Below are 21,862 nucleotides of genomic sequence, written 5' to 3' on the forward strand. Positions count from 1 at the left end.
TTCTTCTATGTAGTCTCGAATTACATTTTTAAAACAGGTTAAAAATATAGAATACCTTTTATCGCCATGTCATAAAGAACAATTTACATCAGTTCATTTCACTTTGTAGAGCAAGATTCTCCTTCAGTAATATTTATCTTTTGCTGTCCTAGTGGCGATGTTTGCAGATCCAAACAAAGAATTTTGTATTTAGAACGCTAGTTGTAACCCAATCAGAGGATATTAAGCAACTTCCAGGATTAGACCCTCAGTGAAAGTTTGTTCCCTTTAGTTTCGTATTTCCTTCGGTTGGCTGCTTGAATTGTCCTTCTATAGTTTTGCACTGGAGTATATCCTGTACAAATAGGGAAGAGATTTTGACCTAGAAGGAGAGACCTCTTATTAGTGTGCATACTTTTAAATTACAGTAGCTATCTGAAGCATCTTGACATGCGATAGGTAGCACTGTTGCTATATGGGTTTGATTCAAGTTGTTGCTTAAACAAGCAACCTCCCCCCCTTATTTCTCAAGGAGAAACTTAAGATCTTTCTGATTCAAATTTACGCACGTCACTTTGGCTATATCCGATGTATTTGTAATGTTGCCAGCGTTGTTAGACCGGGGGCTTTAGGCGTATGTATTTCCAGCAGTAACTCCATCGTGAACCTCCCTTTCCCTCCGAACCCGCCTTCATCCGTGAGGCACCTGACGACGCCGGGATTCACGGTGCTCGGGCAGTCAGCGCAGTGCTCCTGCCAATTAACGCGCCTTGTGCCGCCTGTAGACTTTCCTAGCAGCGCGGTTAGTCCCGCAACAAGCAGCGAGGTTGTAGGGGATGGGAGAGGGGAGACCCAGCTCTAGTGCGAAAAGGAGCCCAGGGCCCTTCCCGCGTACCCCGCCGAGAGACCCGGCCCGGCGGCCCCTGAGGCAGTGCCCCATCCAGCCCGGCCCCGGGCCTCGGCCCGGAGCGGGACGGGCCGCGCCGCTGGGGGAGCCCCCGCGGCCGGCGGCCGGGAGAAGAGTGCTGGGGACTCGGGGGCAGCTGCGGTGCCAGCGCCTTAGCCCCCGCGGACGCCGTGCGTGCAGGCGGAGAGGTGAAACCGGGAGGAAAGGGGGGGGGGAGGGGTGGTTTGTTTTTTCCTCACGACAGCAGCCTTCCCCGCGGAGTTTTACTTGTCCCTTACGTGCGCCCTCCCCCGCGTTGTACGACAGGGGCCGCGGCCGGCACCGCCCGGCCCCCACGGGCCGCCTTGGCGCTGCCCCAGCCGCCGCCGCCGCCGCTGCTGCCCGTCCCCCGCGGAGCCCCGCACGGGCTGCGGCACCGCCCCTCCCCGCCCGGCCGCCCAATGGGGGCGCGGCAGCTCCGCCCCCCGCTCGGGGGCAGCCAATGGGAAGCGTCGCGCCGGCGCCCGTCCACCTGCGGCTGCGGGAGCCACCTGAGCGGGCGAGAAAAGCCGACAAAACCCGTCGGTGCGGCGGGCTGCGCGCTGCTCTCTCCGCTCGCCCCCGCCTCGCCCTCTCGACCCGCTGGGCCAGTTCTGCCGCCCGCTGCCTCCGCCAGACATGACACAAGACTACGACAAGTGAGCGAGCCGGGCGGGGAAGCGGGGGGAGAACCGGGTCCGGTCCGACCGGTGCTGCCGCCCCGCCGGGGGGTGGGTGGGTGGGGGGGGTGGTGTGTGCTGCGTCGAGAGGGGCTCGCCGCCCGGGGCCCGCTCTCCTTTGGGGCCGGGCTGGGGGGGAGCCGCTCTCCGCGGGGGCCCGCCCCCCTCCATCTTCTCGGAGGAGCAACTGGAGGCTGCGGCGGGGCGGTGCGAAATGGCGGGGGGGGGCCCGACGGCGGCGCGACCCCGGCGGCCACCCCGCCCCGCGAGGCGAGCGGCGAGGCAGGGCCGGCTTTGAAACCCGACACCCGCGGCGAGGCGTGGGTCAGCGCCGTCCGCCCCCCGCCCCGTCGCGCCGCGCCTTAAAAGCGGGCGGCGGCAGCGAGCGGGCCGCGCCGTCGGGAGGAGCGGGCGCCGCCGCCGCCGCAGCGCCGGGCTGCCCCTCTGCCGGGGGGCTGAGGGAGGCGGGCGGAGCCGCAGCGGCGGGCTGTCCCGTCGTCCGTCCCCCCCGCCCCCGCCGGAGCCCCGCGCCGCTGCCCGGCGGCGGGAGCGGCCCCCATGGACTTCTACGAGGCGCACCCCTCCGGCAAGGTGGATTTCGGCAGGTGAGGGGGGCGGGCGGCGGGCGGCGGACGGTGGGGGGGGGCTCCCGGTCAGCTGGGCTGCAGCTGCCTCGTCCTGCGCGGAGCCGGGCGGCGGAGGAGTTAAGACTGGGCTGGAGGGGCGTTTCGTGTAACTTCGTGGTGGGGGTGCCGAGTCGGCTTCTTCGGACGGATGATCCCTCGCCGTGTTTAACGGCCCGGTTTGGTTTCCAAACTCGTCACCGTGTCCGTCGGTGGCCGTGGGCGCTGGGAGCGAGTAGAAAACGGGGTAACTCTGAGGTGATTTGAAGAACCGGTTATAAAGTTACTGCCTTTTGGGTGATCGGTGACTCAAATGCGCTCATTTCCTAGGGAAAGCGTAAGGGGGTTTACAGGTGGCTTTTTTTTAATATACTACTTTTTCTAGAAAGAGGACGCTGTAACGCAACAGCTCGCTAACTTCACCCTGTGATTAGGATTTTTTATATGTATTTTTACCCCGATGACACTTAATAGACGCGGCCACAGCGATTTAGGTGCACGCACTTCACTTTTCTGGCACGCAGGAAGAAGCCGGCTAAAGAAATCCTCTCTGCTGCCTCAGCATTAGAGGCGTGCTCTGTGCGAGACCACGTATAAAGCACAGCGCGGCTGAGGATCTCCTCACGTCCCGAGCTGAATTGCACGGTGAGGGAGAGAAAGGATGGGCTTTGGATCGGTTAAGTAAGTGAGTTAGAATAGTTTCTGCGATCTGAAGACAGAACGTTGCAGGCTGTGGGATCCTCGCAGGCAAAGAGAGAGTATCTGCTCTTTGTAGTAGTCCTCTGCTTCTGTCACACAGATAATAAATTTCAGAAATTATTAAAACTGCAGTTAGGAAAGATGATATCCAGCCTTTGCTGGATACTACTACTTTGTGAGCGCATCCATGTGCCAGTAATCTTGAAACTTAAAACTTAGGAAAAATAAATGTTTGCCTTCTCTTATTAATAAATCTTCTCATTTTTCTGAAAGAAGCAGTGGTTCTGTTAAGGAATTGAGTTACTCCCAAACCCTGCGCTTCTCTTGATAATTCTGCAGATAATTCTTTCTACTCTGCTTTTAGGGGGGTAGGTTACCTGTAGGGCAATGTGCATTATACTTAAGTGTTGCAATGACAAATCACACAAAAATACCTAGGTTTTGTATTTGCTACGTTTCTGGTTAGTGGCTGCTTTAGTTCTCAGTATTTTTGGTTCTCATTTGGTTCTCTCTTTCCATGTGAGCATTGTGTTGCTGGAGGGGATCAGCTTAGTGGTCTTGTGAGTTCTAGCAAGGCTGACTTAGCCCTTCAGCTTGGCAGGGATGGATCAAGTGAACTGCACCCAGGTTACTTCAGTTGCCTTTTTCTTTATGAGTGACTTTAACTGGAGGGTTTACCCATTTGCTATGGATAGTCAAGGTTTCTTTTATCGCATTGTATAAGAATAGGAGGTTGTACCACGTCCCTAAAGAAAATTCTGCTTTGTCTTCTGCTGCTCACCTCGCCTTGATAGAATCTAGTGGATGTCCTCGATACCAGAGGTATCTGCGTTTTGGTACATTGCATTTTAGTATATGCGTCAGCGTGTACACAAATATGCACAAAGACCTAAAGAAAGGGCCTGGTGCAAGAGCTTGTCTTTTTTTGTCATTGTTGTTTGCCTTTTTCCAACTATATAATACTGATTTATAGCCACAAAGTGCTCTTGCAAGTCCTGGTAACTCCCACTCACTTTAAGTGTCTTCAGCTCAGCCAAGCTGTCCTACTGAAGCTCAGGGAGACTCCAAGACTCTTTGTGTAACCAATAAAGGATCGAACGCATAATTTGCAAAGTGCTTTGCAATCTTTTTTGGTAGAAGGTGGTGATAAATGTAGGATACTGTTAAGCTGATTATAGTGATTAGAGTATTTCACAACTTTGTTTCACAACTTTTTGTATTTGTAGTGTATTTCAATCTCTGCATGCATCTGGGTAGATAGCTTAAAAGAATGCTTATCTACCGGGGAAGGTGTGTGATGATGGTGGGGAACTGCTTTTTGTGGGGTTTGATTTTTTTAAAAATATATTTATTTATTTATTTTAAACTATTACCAATTCATTAAAAAAAAGTTCTGAATTTGGGATTATTTAAGAAAATAAAATAGCCTCCCTTCTCTCCCCACCAATCTGCAGTAAACTATTGTTACATTTGCACTGGAAGGAAAACTGTTTGAATTGGTTTAAAAGTCAGATTTAAACAACATTAACTTGAACTCACTTGAAAGATGAAGCGTATATTTTACCAATAGAACCAAAATATATTAAGTTGTCTAAGCTGGTAGGACAGTGTTTTCTACAGATGTCCCACTTTCATCTGTGGGCAGAAGGTTCAAGTTCCCAGCAATCTCAAAAAGTTCAGAGTAAATATAATTTTTTTTTTAATACTACGACATAAAGGAAAAAACTCAGGGTTTTTTCTTTTTTCCCAGTCATGTGTTGAGCATGTTTCAAACCAGTGTCATGGATTATTTCAACAGTAACCAGGCAGTAACTCTTTCGTCTTCCCTTGTCAGAAAAATTCACTGCCAAATTGATTTGAGGTCCCTTTGACCAATTTCCCTATGTAGTCTATAATCGGCAGCTTCTAGGTGGTATTTTCAGATACACTCTGAGACCAAAGACACCTTTTGAAAGCATTGTGGGAAAGAGATATTTCATTAATTCATGTTTTCTACTTCCCCATGGGAACTGGAGCAGGTTGCAGCTTGGTAGTATTACGTGGGATGTGCTAGAGGTTTTGTAGGTGGTAAGGCCAGTAAGCGTGTGTAACTCTTTCTGGGTTGGATTCAGAGCATGAACAGGTCAGTTGTGCTTTTAAACGGCTTTGCCTTTTTATATAGACTCATGTAATCTAGCTGAGTTTGGTCAAATTAATCCTGATTTACTCTGAGCGTGAGTGAGATCAGAATTAGGTTTCTGGGCTTTTTGTGTTGACTAATCCTTGCAGTGCACTGAATCAGAATATGAACCCTGTGAAACTGGGGCAGCTAATTTTGAAGAACTTTAGGAATGTTTTTCATGTGTTCTAACAGGTGGCTTTTTTCTTTCTTCTTTTTTTTATGATTCAAGTAAAAGGCCCGTGTTGGTTCTTCAGAATGACTCTCTCTACTCTCAGAGACGTCCTTACACCAGTGAAGATGAGGCCTGGAAAACCTTTCTTGAAAATCCCCTTACAGCAGCTACCAAAGCCATGATGAGCATCAATGGTGATGAAGACAGCGCAGCTGCCCTCGGACTGCTCTATGATTACTACAAGGTAGAGTGGGTATGCTCTGACAGCCAGCGGAGCTCTTGTTCCACCTGTGGAGAAGGTGTCATTTGCTAGAGGATTTTGCAGAAGCTATGTATGGATCACGAGGACTTTAAACTATGTGGTTTTTAAATGGAAAAAATTCCATGTCCCTTTTTCTGAAAACTGGTTTATTTTTAGCTCAGTAAAATAAGATCCCCCAAATCTTAATGTAATGGGTCAAAAGCTTCAGTAGCACTTTGCGTGTCAACTCCAGGTTCTGCAGGAGGTGATGTATTATAGAAATAGTCATGAAGGATGAGACTTTGGGAGCATGTCCCTGTCTGAATGTAAATACACATGGAGAAAGAAACTTCTCTCCTTTTGCTCACGTGATCCCTATTCTGGTGGGACCCTTGGCTTTTGTTGGGGCTTTGATGTGCTACTTTAGTCTCACATGATACTAAGCTGTAACTACAGATTTTTGGTGGTGTGTGGGCCGGAAGTGTCCACCTGAAGGAGTTGCTGTCTGCATCCCTTGTTATCTTCAGTGAGCTTCAGCTGTTGTAATCTGTTAAATCCTTTGACAACTGTCATTGTCTTCCCCTGTGTTCATGGTCCTCTCCTTGTGCCTTCCTAGGTGCTCAGAGGTGAATTGAACAGTCAAACAGATAACCTGGTTTGTGTGGGATACATTTTGCTGAGCTTTCTTTCCTAAATACCAGAAGTCTAAGCTAGGGTAGTTATGTCCAATCCATGTCCAAGTCAGTGGAGACCAGCAAGTGTTTCCAGGCGGGGAGGAGTCCTGCTCATGTTAGATGCCTGTGTTACAGTGGCCTGGCTCACTGGGTGGAGATGCCTTTCTTTACTTTGCTGAGCATGCAGGGAGGCCAGGAGGCTGACTTGACTCGCATGCCTGACACTTTGGCTAGTGTCTTAACAGCAGTGAGTGTAATTGCCAGTGTCTATATTCTTCAAGCATGAGGAGAGGTTGCCTTGTGCACGCAAAAACCTTGCCTGCCCTTTTAAGAGTTGAACATGTCTTACGTATCAAAATGTTCTTGTAATGCTTAATATGGAGATTAGCACTCCGCATGCACACGACAGAATGCCACAAAGTCACTGATGTGGATGATATTCAGCTAGTTCTGTGAGAAAACTGGCTTTCTGCTTTGTGCCTGTGCTTGCTCTGCTTTTGGAAAAAAAACCCACACCGCTTTTCACCAGAACCTTTTTAATCCACAAAATCAGTTTTGATTTCTAAACCTGTAGATTACAAAGAGAGCGTTGATGTTGATCCCTCACGCTTGGCAAAGCAGAAGGGATTTGCTGTACATTAATGTCTAATTCAGGGTTTCCTCTTACGTTTGGGTATCAGTGAGTGTACAGAAAAATCTGTGGAAGAACAGGTATCCCGTACGCTTGCATGAAGCAAAATGTTTAGAGGTTGAAAGATTTATTGGGGGTTGTTACGAAGTAATGCTAGAGGGACAACATCTAGACATTTCTAGTATGCCCCCTCTGCAATATTAAAGGCAGCCAATGAGATCACCTTTGTATTTAAAAAAAACAACCCAAAAAAACAAACAAAACCAAAACCCAACAACTTGAGTTTTCTTCCACTTGACTAGTGAGCCACCCTGGTAGCTCAACTGTGATTAATAAGGCCTTACAGGAAACAAATGTTTGATCAAAATCTAGAGTTTAGGAGTGTTGGCCAAACGCAGCTCAGAAGACCCTTGTTTTTCAGTGACTAGTAGTGTTGGCCTCCTAGCAGTTTCCAGCTAAAGGTTCTCCAAATTTTGCTGGTTACTGTGGAGAATCCAACAATTCTGGTGTTACTGGAGATTCCAGGTTATGTGGAAGAGCCAGGACTTAGGTGTTAGTCGGGCGCTGTTTAGAGAAGCTTGCTGTTTGTGCAGGTAAGCCATCAGCCTTTGAGTTAGCAGTAAAGTGGTGGTTCCCTGCATTGCACCCAAGCTGGCAAAGGCAGGCAGTCTCTGAGCAGGCTTCAGAGAAGGAATGTGGTGGGAGTTTACTCCTCCTTACACCAGAAGGTGTTTGCTTTGCTCATTCAGGAGGCGTGTTGAGGGTGACAAAAGCCCTGGGTGCCATGTGTGGGCTTGCTGTGCGGTTGAGGGGACCTGAGCACCATAGGCTTGTGCCAGTGGTGGCAAGAGCTGTTTGGGTCGCTGGGGCACTGGCTGTGTGCTCCAGTGAACCAAGCTGCTGCAGGTTGAAGAGTTCACCTTCTTCTGTATGCCTTGGCCTTGCCGCACGGCCAGGAAAATGGCACGTATCTGTGTGTGGACGAGGTGGCTTGTGATCAGTGTTGTAGTATGTGGTGTTTTCAGGGCAAATCCTGTCCACAGCATAAAATATGAGGAGCAGTATTGAGCTGTCTTAAATCCAGAGCACTGGTCATTACCTTTTGTTTATAAAAGATTTAATACAGTTTGGGACAGGGTGTTGTATGTGACTGTGCATAAAAATGATGTGTAGCATCCCAATACACTTACTGGACCTGAGCGTCCCCAAATCCCCTGGTCTCCAAGGAGAAAGGAAAGCCTCAAGTGGTCTTTGAGGAAGTGGCCTAGAGAGCACGTGTTCATGGGAGGCTGTGGAGCAGCCTTCTTTCACAAGCCTTGAGCTCATCCAGCAAGCTGAACCCTGCCAGCCTGCAGAGGAGGAAGACTTCACTGCTGGAGCAAACCTTGGGGGCTCTGCTTCTGGTCCTGCTCACTCCAGTGTTGGTGCTCCAGCCAGGGATGGACTGTTTTCTGCACCGGTTTTCCCACCGCCTGGTGCTGGCAGGAGCCCAGGGCCGGCACAGCTGGCCAAGTAGTCTACACAGGGATTGGCAGGACATCACCTGGGGTGGGCCTGGCATCCCAAAGCTGTACGAACATTGGTCAAACTGTAATGCTAATAATGACTGGTATCAGAGAGTGATGCTTACTTAATTTGACTGTCGCTGTGTGTTTGAGGAGTGGTGGTTTTGGGTGTTTTTTTTGTATGGGAGGAAGAACGCAATTACAGCATGTCTTGTATTTCCTAGGTTCCAAGGGAGAGGAGATCTTCAACAGCTAAACCAGAGGTAGAACATCCTGACCAAGACCATAGCAAAAGGTATTAGTTTTTATTATTGTTTGTCTGCTTATGTCCCTTCCCTCCTACACCACCAAAGCTGCTGAAGAAAAGTAACGTGCTGCTGCACTCCAGCGTTGTGCTGGAAGAGAGAAGTGGTTTGCTTTTACTCTGTGCCCCAAATTCCTGCACTGCCCCAAGAACAGGATGGGGATTGGACCATGATGTGGAGAGCTGAGGCCCAAGCTGCTGCTCATCGCCATCCATCTGCTTTCTCTGTACTGGTGTCATACAGTCAGCATAGCAAAAGCTGGTCTTTTTAACACTAGGCACAGCCTGGTAATGCATGCACCCCTTCCCTAGGCTGCGGAGGTGACTGGTGATCCTTTTATTTTTGCAGGTGGTTGCCTCAGTTGCTCACTGCTGACTTTGTTCTCAGCTACCAGCAGCATTGCTTCTTCATGCATGGGCTGATAGGGAAGGACTTCAAAGTGCTTGCGATTTAGTTTTGGTTTTGTATTGTTCATGGACTTCTTTTGTATCCTCTGGAATGCCTGCCTTTCTTCCTCTTCCTGCCCTCCCTCTCTCGTGCCTTCCAAGCAGAAGATGATACTGACTTAAGTAAATATTACAAATGTGAGGTTCATTAAAGCCAGGCTTCCCCTCCTACCATCCTCTTCCTTTGGACAGACTAGAATGCTTTAAGGACTCAAGGTGGAGTTTTGTGGTCTGGCTGAGCCCATTGAACAACTCGTTGAGAAGAGCAGTCTGGTTCCCAGCCATGTGTTCCCACTGCTCCCCTCATACCAACTCTGGTCTTCCACTGACCCATAACCTAGCAGGAAAAAAAAGAGGAGGCTAGTTTTCTGCCAGTGGAACAAGCTGAACTGGCTCACCAAGGGGTTGGGGCAGCGTCAGAATTGGTGCAAAGGAGAGGGGCAGGACCACGTTGTGGGGAGGGAGAAAGGGAGGGCAGGCTGACTTAGTGGCTGCTAGCTATGAGGTCAGCTCAGCCACAGATCTCGGTGTTGTCGTGGCAGAAATGAGTATGGTGGGGTGGAGAGTGGAAAGTTATGCAAACTACTCCCAGGAGTCTCGGTGTGGATTTTCTTGGGGGTTTGCGCATGAAAAAGGGGTGTAATTTTCCTATTAGTGCTTCCCAGGTGGCGTGCAGTCCTAGGGCAGAGGAGCAGCAGCCTTGCTCTCAGTCCTTCTCGGTCTGCCAAAGAGCAGTTTCATGGAGCCTGTGTGTGCCAATGAGTGGCGGGAAGGGCCTCAGAGTGCTTAGTGTTGGACTGCTGTTTTCCAAGCAGTGAGGATCTGGCCTGTGAACTCTCACCCTTTGCTCCAGGGTAATTCATCTCCAAGGTGGGGTTGTTAGCAGTGGGTGAGATGTTTTGTTTTTTTGGTTTGTGTTGGTTTTGGTTTTTTGTTGGTTTTTTTTTGAATGAGTTTCTCGGCTTTTCAGGTTAGGATTGAGCTGTTCTGCACGAGCAGGAGAGGTGGTGTCAGCTGTCCTTGTCCAAAAGGCCGAGAAGTATTTCTAGCTCTTGTTTAATGAGAAAATGAGCTGTATAATTTATGCATGATTTTTTTCTTTGTCCTTTAAAGGAACAGCATCCCAAATGTAACAGAACAGTCACTCATTTCTGCTGGAGAAAACAGAGTCCAGGTTCTGAAAAATGTGCCTTTCAATATTGTCCTTCCACACACACCCCAGATGGGCATGGACAAGAGAGGCCACCTTACAACCCCTGACACGACAGTCACCGTTTCAATTGCTACGATGCCCACCCATTCCATCAAAACAGAGACGCAGCCCCATGGCTTTGCAGTGGGCATCCCACCAAGTGTCTACCACCCTGAGCCCCCTGAGCGGGTGGTGGTCTTCGACAGGAACCTCAATCCCGACCAGTTCAGTTCCAACACCCAGCCTCAAAACTCCCAGAGGCGAACACCGGACTCCACCTTCTCAGAGACTTTCAAAGAGGGCGTGCAAGAGGTACCAAGAGAGGCAGTTGCTGTGTGCGTGTGTGCATGTCTTGATCTGGATGGAGAGATCCAGTTCCATCTTTAACTATTCTTGCTACTTGAGCCAGAAATCTGTCTGGGAATTTAGGAATAGAAGACTTTGTCAGAAAGGTGCATAAGTTTAACTTGGTAAATAAAACCTTCACAACAAGAAATCATTATCAAAAGCAAATGATTAGTCTTACTAGTGACAGAGCCTTTGACTTGCAGAGTGTGGAAATAGGTATCTTGATCCACAGCACCGGGCCAGGTTTTGCAAGAATTCAGCACTCTGCAGTGCCTTTGCAGGTACCAAAGTGAAGTGACTATGTCTGTAAGCTTCCTTTCTGCTGGTTTCTAGGTGTGGTGTGTGTGTCAGTAGAAAACAGTCGGTGTATTTAGGGGCTTTGAGTGAGAGTTAAACCTAGATAAAAATCCCTGTTTTTTGTTTTATGGTACCAACTGAAAACAACAGCGTAACCATGTTTTGATTTTTAAGCCAGAACTCAAGGAACTGTGTAGCTATGCCCTTTCTTGGAGATTTGGGAAGGCTTTAAAATGTTGCCCTAACCTGACTCAGAAGTCTTGTGAGATGTTTTGCTTAGTTGACACCCAAAAGTTTTGGATTAAAACCCTGCTCAAGTGTCCTGTTTGTGCAGACCAAAAATCAGTTGTTATCTGATGATCAGTTTGCCTGCCAGAAGTTCTGTGGTAATGAGTATCTGTTTAATCTTGACTTTTCTTGTTGCTGCTGTATTAATTGTTGTGTTGTTTTGTTTTGTGTCTACCCCAGGTTTTCTTTCCTACTGAACTGAATCTCCGAATGGCCAACATGAATTCAGAAGATTATGTTTTTGACAGCATTTCTGGGTAATGCTTAAGGCCCCCGTTGGCCCGTATCCTCCTGTTCTCTTACAGTTGTCCATGAGCAAGCAGTACAGCTCATGCCCTTCTGAAATGAGTCTCTGTCAGGCAGTGGGGGGGGCTGTGGGTTTCAAAACCACAACAATGTCTGCTCATTTGAATTTCACAGTTGAAAATCCTACCTGTATATTTGAGGAAAACAACCTGCAGGGTTGGAAATACCACCCGGTTTCAGTTGCTGTCCTTATACCACATCCCTGTCCCATGGGAAGATGCAGCGCTGTCTGTCAGCTCTGCAGTGGTCTTGGAGTTGGCTTCCAGCTGTGTCCCTCTCCCTGGCCTCCTTGCCTTGCCCTCTCCCTGCTGGAAATCTACAGCAGAAATAGGAAGCATGAAACTCATCTGAACTCTAAGGGAGGGGAATAAATTAGTTGTTTGGTTAGCTGCAGTTGACCAAGAGGGAAGAGGAGAAGACCATGGCCACTGAATGGCTTATTAGCTTGTGAATTTAATTTAATTGCTAGTAGATACTTTTCTGTTCCATGAGAGCAGCTTGCTGCTCTCAGCCTGAATAGGGAGCTTCCAGTCTGGCCCACTGATGTGTCTTGGGATGTAGTTTGCCAAGAACTTCTCTTAAATGTTCATTCATGAAGGAAATGGTTGAAAAAGGGGCTCATCCTGTTTTCCAACTTCCTTGCCTGTTGACGGCTTAGTGAGTCAACTAACGACTTTGGAATTTCTCCAAATTAAATGTGAAACGTTTAATCGGCTTTCCAGGAAAATGCCTTAGCAATCACTGCCCTCTTCGCTTTGTAGGAATAACTTTGAGTACACTCTGGAAGCTTCCAAGTCCCTCCGACAGAAGCCTGGGGACAGCACGATGACTTACCTGAATAAAGGTCAATTTTACCCGATCACGCTGAAAGAAGTCAGCAGCAGTGAAGGAATCCATCACCCCATCAGTAAAGTCCGAGTGAGTGGGAGCTCTTGTGGTTTCTTGGGAAAGAGGGTGTGTACAATGGTAGCCTCAAACTCTCCCGAAGTGCAGTAATCTAAACCTGAGCATCAGCACTAAGGCCAGCTTACCTGCTCTCTTACGTCAATGTTCGTTCCTTTGCTGTCCACCTACTTCCAGACCAGCCCATCCTGGCTCAGTCTGTTAAGAAGTGGTGTCAGCACTTGTGTAAAGGTGATGCAACACCTGGAATGAGATTCTTGAACTCCAGTTAGGAGAGCAGTTCTGCTCATCTCTGTTTATGACCCAGAAAGTGCTGTCTGTCTTCCTGTATGGCAGCAGTGTGCCAGGTACACTGTCGTGTGTCAAGTTGGAAAGCCTAAAGCAGAAAACCTGATACCAACAAGAACTTCCAAAATAAATATAAATGTACTCTCTGGCCTTTTCTCTTTCATGTGTTTGTGGTGGTGTTCGGGGTTTTTTTTGGGGGGGAGGGTGGTGTTCAGTTGTGTGGTTTTTTTTTAAATATTACTCCCTTCCACTCTCCTTTCAGAGTGTCATCATGGTTGTGTTTGCTGAAGACAAAACAAGGGAAGATCAGCTCAGGCACTGGAAATATTGGCACTCAAGACAGCACACGGCCAAACAAAGATGCATTGACATAGGTAAGGAACGCTGTCATTGCTGATGTCAAACTCCAAACCTGATTCATTGGCAAGGTTTTGTTTTCTGCTAAAGCTTTGTTATTTTAAGGGACCTTTGGATCGCGCTCTCTGCTATCCGTAGCTTTGCTGAAAGCCCAGAGAGAGCTTTTGATTGCTTGGAACTAATGCTGTAGTTTTTAGGACTCCTTGAAGAGGCTGAATTTTGGAGGATTTTGGTTGGTGAGCAGGCCAAGTTCAGGGTTTTGCATTGGGAGAACTAACATGCCCCTCCAAACTACAACTGCTCTGGCATATCCTGGTGCTTGTAGCCAAATAGCAGGTTATAGACTCTGTGGCTGTCCTAAATATTGTGTTTCTTCAAAGGACAAGATCCTTGTAGGAATACCTTGACACTAATGATCCTCCTTCCCACAGCTTCGCTCACAAGTGGTCTTTGGTACGCGTAAAAAGAGAAAACTCTGCAAATTTCCACTTGCCTCCAGACAAGGCTGGGGCTGGCTGGCTTCCAGCCTTCTCTGGCTAAAGGCTGGGTTGTAACTCCTCGTCCCTTCCTTCTGTGAAATAAAAGCAGGGATTAATCACTTGGCACTTAAAGCAGACGCGCATGCAAATCTTTGTTATTGAAGGGAGTTTTACTGAGAGCTTATGCCCTTGCTGTACAGGGTAGAGTTTCCCGCACATAGCAGGTTGTGGCACAGGACATGCGATATTTGGGGTGTCTGCCTTTCTCACTAGAGTTTCTAGTTTGGAATTTCTGCAGAGTCCCATTTTCCTCCTTCCTCCTGTTTGGTTTTGGTTTGGGTTTTTTTTTTTTTTTTTTTTTTTTTCTGTATGAGAACCATTTCCAGCCTTTTTAATGATCCACTCTTAAGTGCAATGCAGCTTCCTTTGCCCCCAAGGGCTTGCTGAGGAGTTGTAGTTTCTAGCTGCTCTGTGTGACTAAGGACTCCAGATGGTATCTCCTCTTCCTCTCCCTCATGCATCCTTCTTTCTAACAGCTGACTACAAGGAAAGCTTCAACACCATCAGTAACATTGAGGAGATCGCGTACAATGCCATATCCTTCACTTGGGACATCAATGAGGAAGCAAAGGTATGTAGCCGTGATTATATTTCCTGTCCTTTTAGCAGATTCGGGGGCTGGGGGAGGGGAAGGGTGTGTGGCCTACCTGGTGATTAGCATGTAACAAGTTTGTTTACGCTCTTACATTAGGCAAAACCTTCTGGCTATTTCTTAAGAGGGTTTGCATGTGCAACTGCTTCAAGGTTCTTGGCAGAACTGCCTACCTGACAGACAAGTACTGACAAAAGGAAGCGCTGAGCGTTTCCAGAGCAGATGAAGTGGTGCGGGAGGTGTGATAGAGCATAGCTGGGCTTGGCAGCGAGCACAGTCTCCCAGAGGATCCCTGCGTGAGGCGGGGGGCAGCTTCTGAGGGATTTAGGCTTTGGCAATGGGCTTGCCTTTAGCAGAAGAGGGAGTAGCTGCTGCCTTTGAGCTCCCAAAGCATGTGTTGCTGAAACCATGGATCCCGACACCCAGTGACCTATTTCAAGCTAGAGCAGCCTCCTGGTGAACTCTGGTTTGATCTTTTTTCAGAGCTATGGGCACTGTGGTAGGTGCGTAAGTACGGGCAGCTTCCCTAGCTAGTAGCTGGGTGCAAGGACAGCAGGTCAGAGTGGAGTCACCTCAGTTCCAAAGGCATTTCCCACCAGCTTGTTGCTGGAGTCAAAGTGCAGGAGTTTTCTTTGGAGAATTTCATTACTGCCTGGGTTTTCATTAAAAATTGGGAACAGTCTCCTTCAATTTTTGGAGACCGGCTGTTCCCTTGCTGGTACATCATATGCTAGTCACCAGCATCATGGGGAAAACTACCGACGGCTGCAGAGTGCCATGTCTAGGGAGAGCCTAGCTTGGGGGACAGAGGAGCAGAGAATGCAAAGGTCCTTCTCTAGAGCTATGTGTGCTACTACACTCTGCAGGGAGGTACAGCGGGTGGTGTCACTGCACAGAGCTCACTGTCACCCTGAGCTTTGCTCTGTGCTGCACAAGGGCTGTGGAGAACAGGCAGGGAGAGGTGGTCTGGGGGCTGCTGTTGTGTTTCAGCTCTGTGGGAGAAGTTTGGGATGCTTAGCAGGCAGCAACGAGGAGCTGTGTGTGCTGCTGCCTTGCAGCATGCATGACATTACTTGTGAGGCTGGCGCTGGGTGCCAGGCTTCCCTGTTCACCAGATTTGACTGGATGACAGGGAGAGAAGGATGGCAGGGAGGGCCTTACCTACTGGAGGATGCTAAAGGGCTGACGTGATTTTTGAAGCATGAAGCACTTTGCTGTGTGAACAAACAGATGAAGCTTCAGAAGGGCTGTCAAAAGGAGGCAGTTAAGTATTCCCGAAATGTTATCCTGCTGCCATAGCCAGTCTAACATTCAAGGAACCTGGCTAATCAGTGTCTGCAGGGTACTTGAGGGCTTAGCATTTGCACGCAGGGATGGATCATGCAAGACAGAGCAATGATTTCAGGTCCCCAAGGAGTCAGAAGCACTTCACAGCTCTGCAGCTGCCTCTCTGCTGGCTGAGCCATCCTACAGCAGTAGGGACAGGCTGCTAACCCAGGAGCTGGGCTTAGAGCTGGCGCCGAGAACCCTGTGCCTGCCCCAATGAAAGCCATCCCTTCTCACCAGGTGACAGAGCCCAGCCCTACGAAGCAGGTGGTTATTGCCCAGGTACTCTACAGACCCCTGAATGAGTGGTTTCAGTCTATAGTGAAATTGCCAATAGCAGCTTGAAAAGGTCTAAGGACCCTCATGGTGATATTTCAGCTTGGGGCTGAACTTCACAGGATGAGGTGGTATGGGGAAGTGTGAACCAGACTGGGTTTGTAGCTACAGAGGGAAATTTGCTTCCAGATTCACAGTCTCAGTGTGCGAGATCCATGTACTTTGAGGATTGGTTTGTATGAAGCCACGGAGGGTAGTGTTGATACCAAGCGTGCAAGCCTTGGCTCCTGGGATCAGAATCATATTAAGACAAAAATACTCTGGACTTCAGTGATCAAAGAACTGGCATTTTTAGCAAATGTTCTATGTGTTTAAGTGTCTGTTTAACTTTTTTTTTTCTCCCCCTAAGTGGATGCATTTTTGTCAACGGTTGGATTTCTCACCAGTAGAGCTGCAGTTCTTTCTCGACTCCTGTGATCTTATCAGGAGATGTCTGAGCCAATTTCAACAATTTTTATTGTATGGTTCATTTACCTTGCATGCTCTCTCCCCCTCTCTTTTATTTTAATTTTCTTTCTTTTTGTCTTTTTTTTTTCTCCCCAAACAATAGTCTTGAAGTATATGAAGAGAGCAGGGAATAAATAGAGCTGAGTCTCTGATGCTACAGAAAGTCCTCCACTGTGATAAATACAGTGTCTTATATTTAATAACAGCAGCAGTGCTGCATAGATGGTATGTTTAACCAGCCAGCAAGCCTTGATTATTAGAAATTTGCTTCCTGAGCCCTGGAGTTACCTGGACCAGAGCCAGGTGATTCTTCTGCGATTGCTGCTTCTCCCATTTCCCTCTTGCTCTTGCTCCCAGTTTGCTGTGGGAATGATTTGATCCTGTGCAGTGGTGTCAAATGGGAGGTGATGAGGCTCTGCGTCTGGGGTTTTTGGTGTAATTACTCATTTAGGCACCCAGGGCTCTGGGTGTGTGTTGGATTTAAGGGAGAAACAGCATATTGTTACAAGAAGTTGCCCCTAGCAGCTCTGGGACCAGGTACTTGCTCTTCTTGTGCTAGCCCTCGTTGTGGGGGTGTACAAGAATATTGGAACTCTGCTGCTTTGTCTGTGCCGGAGGGTGTCACCTGCCTGAGAGAGTGCTTTGCCAGTCCCCTTGGGGCACTTCAGGGATTTTGTAAAGTGCAGCTTTCTGGTGAAGAAACGCTGTTTCCAGGTGATACCAGTCACGTGCTCACTCTGTAGCAAGGAAAATGTGTGTATTTTGCAGCTGTTGAGTTGGGGGATGGCAAGTATGTTTGAGATGCCCTCAGCAACCAGAATTTCCTGGTTGTGTTGTGCTGGGAGAGCTGAGGGATATGCCAGGGCTTTGGATGCCGGACACAGCAGGCAGGTCTGGTTCTGCACGGGTGGAATTGTCACACAGCTGGCTGCATTGGTGTGCTGTTTGTGAGCCCATGTGTGTAGAAACCAGGAGTATTTCATGCAGGACAGACACTTGCCACTCTGGGACCAGACAGTGTCCGTGGGTTTCAGAGCAAATGCTATGTACTTCTTTCTGGCAGCTCCTCTCTGCCCTCTTCTGTTGCTTTGGGACATCACAGGAGCGGCTAGAAGTGGCCACTTTATGGAATAGAGGTGGGTTCAGTATTCCCTGAGCGTGTTCGAGCTGGAAGAGGGCCCATGATCCAAAGCCTCCTTGCTCTGAGACAGTGAAGTGAGCCGAGGGTGGGGAGGAAAAGACAGACTGCCCCAAAGTGGTGCTCCTGAGACTGGAAGTAAAGCAAGGACAGGGTAGAAGATTGACAGGAGGCACTCCAGAGTGGGGGAGTGGTGACTCTGGGGGGCTTCCAGGTGTGTCCGTGTTAGCAGTGGGGTCTGATCCCACCACCCGACAGATCAGGGTAGGGGAAGAACTGGGTGAGGAGGTAATCGTGCTTTGTGAGGAGAAAGAGGGAGATGGTGAACTGGGAAATTAGTTGATAAACTAGTGAGTTGTTGAATTGGATATTCAGGAAAGCCAGCACAGCTACTCAGTCAGGAGCCATCCTGGTTGGTTGGAAGCATGGTCTGATGAGTCTGACAAAGATGTGTAGCTGATACACTCACTTGCACTCAACAGGTAATGCTGAAGTTACCCTGAGGCTTGTGGAGACTTCATTCCCACTCTGTCCTGGATGTCTGCTGTGTTGGGCAGACAGTTGAGGTGGGGTTCTTCTGCGAACAACTTTTAGATGTCTGAACACAAGCTCGTCATCTTTCACTTCTATGACTTCATTAGGGACAGGGTGTCTAGAGCTGGAGGAGCTTTTTCTGGAGGTGCCTGCCCCTCCTCATTGACTCAGCAGGCTTGGCCATCTTTAAAATCAGGAGATTTTAAAGGTAGGGAAGAGGAATCCTATCCTTGCAGCCCTTTTTTGCCTCCTCCATATGTCAATTGGGAGAAGTGTTTGTAGTTTCAGGTCATGAGTTTTGAGGCTGGGAACCATCTCTTCCCAGGTCTGTACAGCACAACTGGTACCCATTAGAGGTCTTTTAATGAAAATTGCCACTACGTGCATGGTTAAATGCACATTTTTTTCGAATGTTTCCTGCTACTCTTCATATTGTTGGCCATTGTCCTGTTACCTCTGTTGTGTTACCCGTTAGGCTGTGAAGAAAATTCTCTATCCCTTAACTTTGGCCTGGGGACATGGCCTGCTCTCAGGTCAGTGGCAGTTGAACAATCTGGACGGATCAGTTTCCCCAGGGTTAAGTGGCTTTGTTGGATCCCGCTTTGCTCAAATCCTGTCTGAGCTCCTGCCTGGTGGAGCGGGAGTGCTGGGGCCTCGTGTCTGAGCAGGGTGAGTTGTTGTCTGCATGGTGATGACAAAAGCCTCTTTGACCGTTTTTGTAGTCCTAACAGTGCAAGGACCCTGCTGTTGTGATGGGGCACCCCTTCCATGCTTGCCAACAGCTCTGTTCTGAAACGTAGCGTTGCTTCCAGCAGCTCCCAGAGAAGGGCCCCCATGGAGGTCTTCTGTCTGGCTTTCTTTAGGCAGGATGGTGAGACTGGAGCCAAAAATGATGTCACCACACACTAAGGGCTCTATTGTCCTCCGACTCCTTCCCTCCAAAATAAAAAAAAAGAAAAGGCACTGTAAACCAGATGCTCTGTGTGGAAAAAACCCTTTCTGCTAAAAAGGGTTACATGGTGAGGGTGTAACAGGGACATTTAGAGCTGGAGAGTATTGTGGTAGAGCTTTTTGCTGTCTTTCCACCAAAGGGAAGGTGCTGTGGTATCTCTTAGTGACACCTTCAATGACAGAGCAATTAATGGGGTTTTTTTCCTGTTTTTTTTGTGTGTGTTTTTGTTCTGGTTTGTTTTTGGTTTTGTTTTTTTTTTGTTTGGGTTTTTTCCAAAAAAAGTGGAGTGGCCCTGTATTAAAATAATTTCAGTCTAATTTGGATTGCCTTTTTGAAATAGCAGATTGGGCAACGATGGTGATCTTCTGGCAGATCCTCATGTGTGCTGACTGCAGTTCTTGGGCAGGGTTTTTTGTTCAGATGACATCAATTTTTGGAGAGGGTGGATCTCTTGCTACAACTTGAAGTAAGGCTGGGGTGTACACCACTGATTTAAGACTTTATTCTAGCATAAGCCTCCCTTGGTGTTCACTGTAGGAAGAATTTCAACTTTTTTGATTGATGAATATTGCACGCATTTATATGGATGCCATTGTAATGAAACAGCAGTCATATGCCTCATTAAAGAAGGTGTTGCCACCTTCAGCAGCATTGAGGAGGTACAGGTTTGGCTAGTTGGAAATGAAACTATGAAATGTGATGAGTCAAACATACTTAAAGGAAAGAGATTGGTTTGAAGCCAAGGCTGCAGGCCAGAAGTACTTTGAGGCACAAGTACATACAGCCTTTGGAGCAGTGACATAGGAAAGTCATAGCAAGTATTGCTTACCTGCCTCTTAATGCAGACCTCTCCCTACTCTGTTCTGGGTTTTCTTAAAAACAAGCATGTGTTGCCCTTGATTTTAAGCGTTGCAAATTAGAAGCAGGTTTTCAACTCGCAGTTTTTCTTCAGAACTTGGTGTCCCAATCTCCACCATCTGTCTGCTCTTCCAACTGACTACAGTGCTCACAATGGGTTTCCTAAAGCTGGAAGAAACATCTTCCTGAAGTTAGCTCTTCTATAGAGAAAACTAGATGGTGACTTTTTTCCTTTTCTCCATTCCTTTCATTTCTGATGGCAAAACTTCCTTTTCAGCCATTTTTGTGCCTTTGTAGACATAATTCATTCAGCTTTGTGTTGGGGTTTCCTTTTTGTTGTTTTTTTCTTTTTTGTTTTTGGGTTTTTTGTTGAGGTTATTTGGTGGGTGGGTTGGGTTTTTCTGTTTGTTTGGGGGCTTTTTTGGTAGTGTGGTGGTTTTCTTGGTTGTTTTTTTTTTTAACATAAATTGCCAGTTTTTTTGCCAAACTGCTGCTTTTACATTCTCTGCAACCAACACAGCAAAAGCTGACACCTGGCCCCACGCCTTTATCTTATCAGAGCGTGGGGTGGGAAGAAGCACTGGTAAGACTGGGAACCTCTATCCCTGGGTTTCCCACGTATTGCGAGCAGAGACGTTCCTGTATTTCCTTGCCTCAGAACAGGTTGGAATAACAATCAGCATTGCTCTTTGTGAGCAGGAATATGTATTTTCCTTTCATTACCATTCATTTTTGTTTTGTTGATGGAGTGAACTTGCTAGGAGGATGTTCTTTTATCCAGGGCTGGGTCATGTTTCCCACTCGGCATTCCTTGGCGTGGTGTGGGACCTGCGATGTGTTTTGTGTCAGTCACCCACATTGGGCCTGGTAGGTCTGAATGCAAACTAACTTCCCCGGGCTGTGAGCAGGATGGTGCTGGGTCTGGCTGAGTAGAGCTGGAACGGATGCGGCCCTATCGCACATCTGCCAGACAAGCCTTATTTGGAGCATCCGATCCCAAAGGCAGGAGGTGGCTGGGGAGCCCACAGGTGTGTGAATTGCCCAATTTTTTATCTCTCTTTCCTGGCTCGCCTCCTGCTGATGCAAAACCTGCGGCGCATGTGGGAGGTGAAGAAATGAATGTGAGAGCAGTAAGATTAGCCACCTCTCAGGTGATCTCTACCAAGCATTTTTTTTTTTTTCTTCTTCTTCTAAAGACCGAACGGTCTTCCCAGTGCTGCTTTCTTAGGACATGCCTTTGCGGATGTGTGCAGGCAGACCTGTGCTTGCCCTGCCTGCACTGCAACCTGCCTGGCTGTGACCCAGTACGAATCCTGGAAGCCGTGTAGCTATGTTAGCACAGCGCGGTGCCCAGGCTGACAGCTCTCCCTCTTGGAAGAGCTTGGAGCTGCACTGATGTAATTAATAAGGCTTTTGGGCTGGAGGTCATTTGCATCCAGCCAGCTCACAGCACAGATGAAGCACGTTAAGGCCTATCTTGTACACATCCATGTGGCCAAGTCTTTGGAAAAGACCCTTTATTTTTCCCTTCTAGATTTATATTTGTCCAAGCCTTTAGAGAAACCACATGCATTCAGCCATCAGCCTTTAAATAACAACCTTTGAGCTTCTGGGTAATTTTTCTTTAGTGGAGGGCTGATAAATGACTTGTTTGTGGAATTCGGGCTTAGGGCTGCTCCTTCAGCTAGCCAGCAAGGAGTGCTGTGACCGCGTGGCTGCATACCCCCGAACTGCATGTGCATTCGTGGGAGACCAAGCAACCTGATGGCTGCTGGGCTTTGCATTGAGATTCCCAGAATTCCTGCTGGCAGCCGGGGTGGGGTGTGGCTGTGTCCTGACGTTTGAGCATAGCTGTGTAGCTTCCTGCTCCCTAGTGTTGGAGGGTACGCGTCTTGGTTCTCCAAGGGAGTCTGTGCAGGCGGAGGAGGAGGGAGTTGGTTCATGTCCTCTGGTCCATACCCAAGTTCTTTTACTTAGGTCTGATAGATCCTTTACCTTATTTGTTCCTCTGGTTTTTGATCTGCTGTTGTAGCCTCAAAGGCTCTTCATGTGAGTTTAGTTGAGTGTTTCTATGACCCTTTGTCCAGCAAAAAGTGAAAATAACAGGTAGATCACGTCAA

The 21,862-nt window shown here is 48.1% G+C and overlaps 1 protein-coding gene across 2 annotated transcripts in view; it reads left to right on the plus strand.

The window, feature by feature from the left end:
• The first annotated feature begins 1,467 nt into the window (after positions 1 to 1,467).
• GRHL1 (grainyhead like transcription factor 1) overlaps positions 1,468 to 21,862 on the plus strand; it is a 41,061-nt gene continuing 20,666 nt past the window's right edge. The window contains exons 1-8 of one of the 2 annotated variants that reach the window (XM_049818492.1): positions 1,468 to 1,563; positions 5,297 to 5,483; positions 8,515 to 8,585; positions 10,155 to 10,545; positions 11,347 to 11,423; positions 12,234 to 12,390; positions 12,926 to 13,037; positions 14,036 to 14,130. In XM_049818492.1, the coding sequence (XP_049674449.1) occupies positions 1,544 to 1,563; positions 5,297 to 5,483; positions 8,515 to 8,585; positions 10,155 to 10,545; positions 11,347 to 11,423; positions 12,234 to 12,390; positions 12,926 to 13,037; positions 14,036 to 14,130 (1,110 nt within the window). In that variant the 5' untranslated portion in view covers positions 1,468 to 1,543. Of the gene's footprint in view, positions 1,564 to 2,101; positions 2,190 to 5,296; positions 5,484 to 8,514; positions 8,586 to 10,154; positions 10,546 to 11,346; positions 11,424 to 12,233; positions 12,391 to 12,925; positions 13,038 to 14,035; positions 14,131 to 21,862 lie in introns of those variants that run through there. The other variant, XM_049818491.1, reaches the window with a different exon arrangement.

This window comes from Accipiter gentilis, chromosome 16 (assembly GCF_929443795.1).
Source record: "Accipiter gentilis chromosome 16, bAccGen1.1, whole genome shotgun sequence".
NCBI classification, from domain to species: Eukaryota; Metazoa; Chordata; class Aves; order Accipitriformes; family Accipitridae; genus Astur; species Astur gentilis.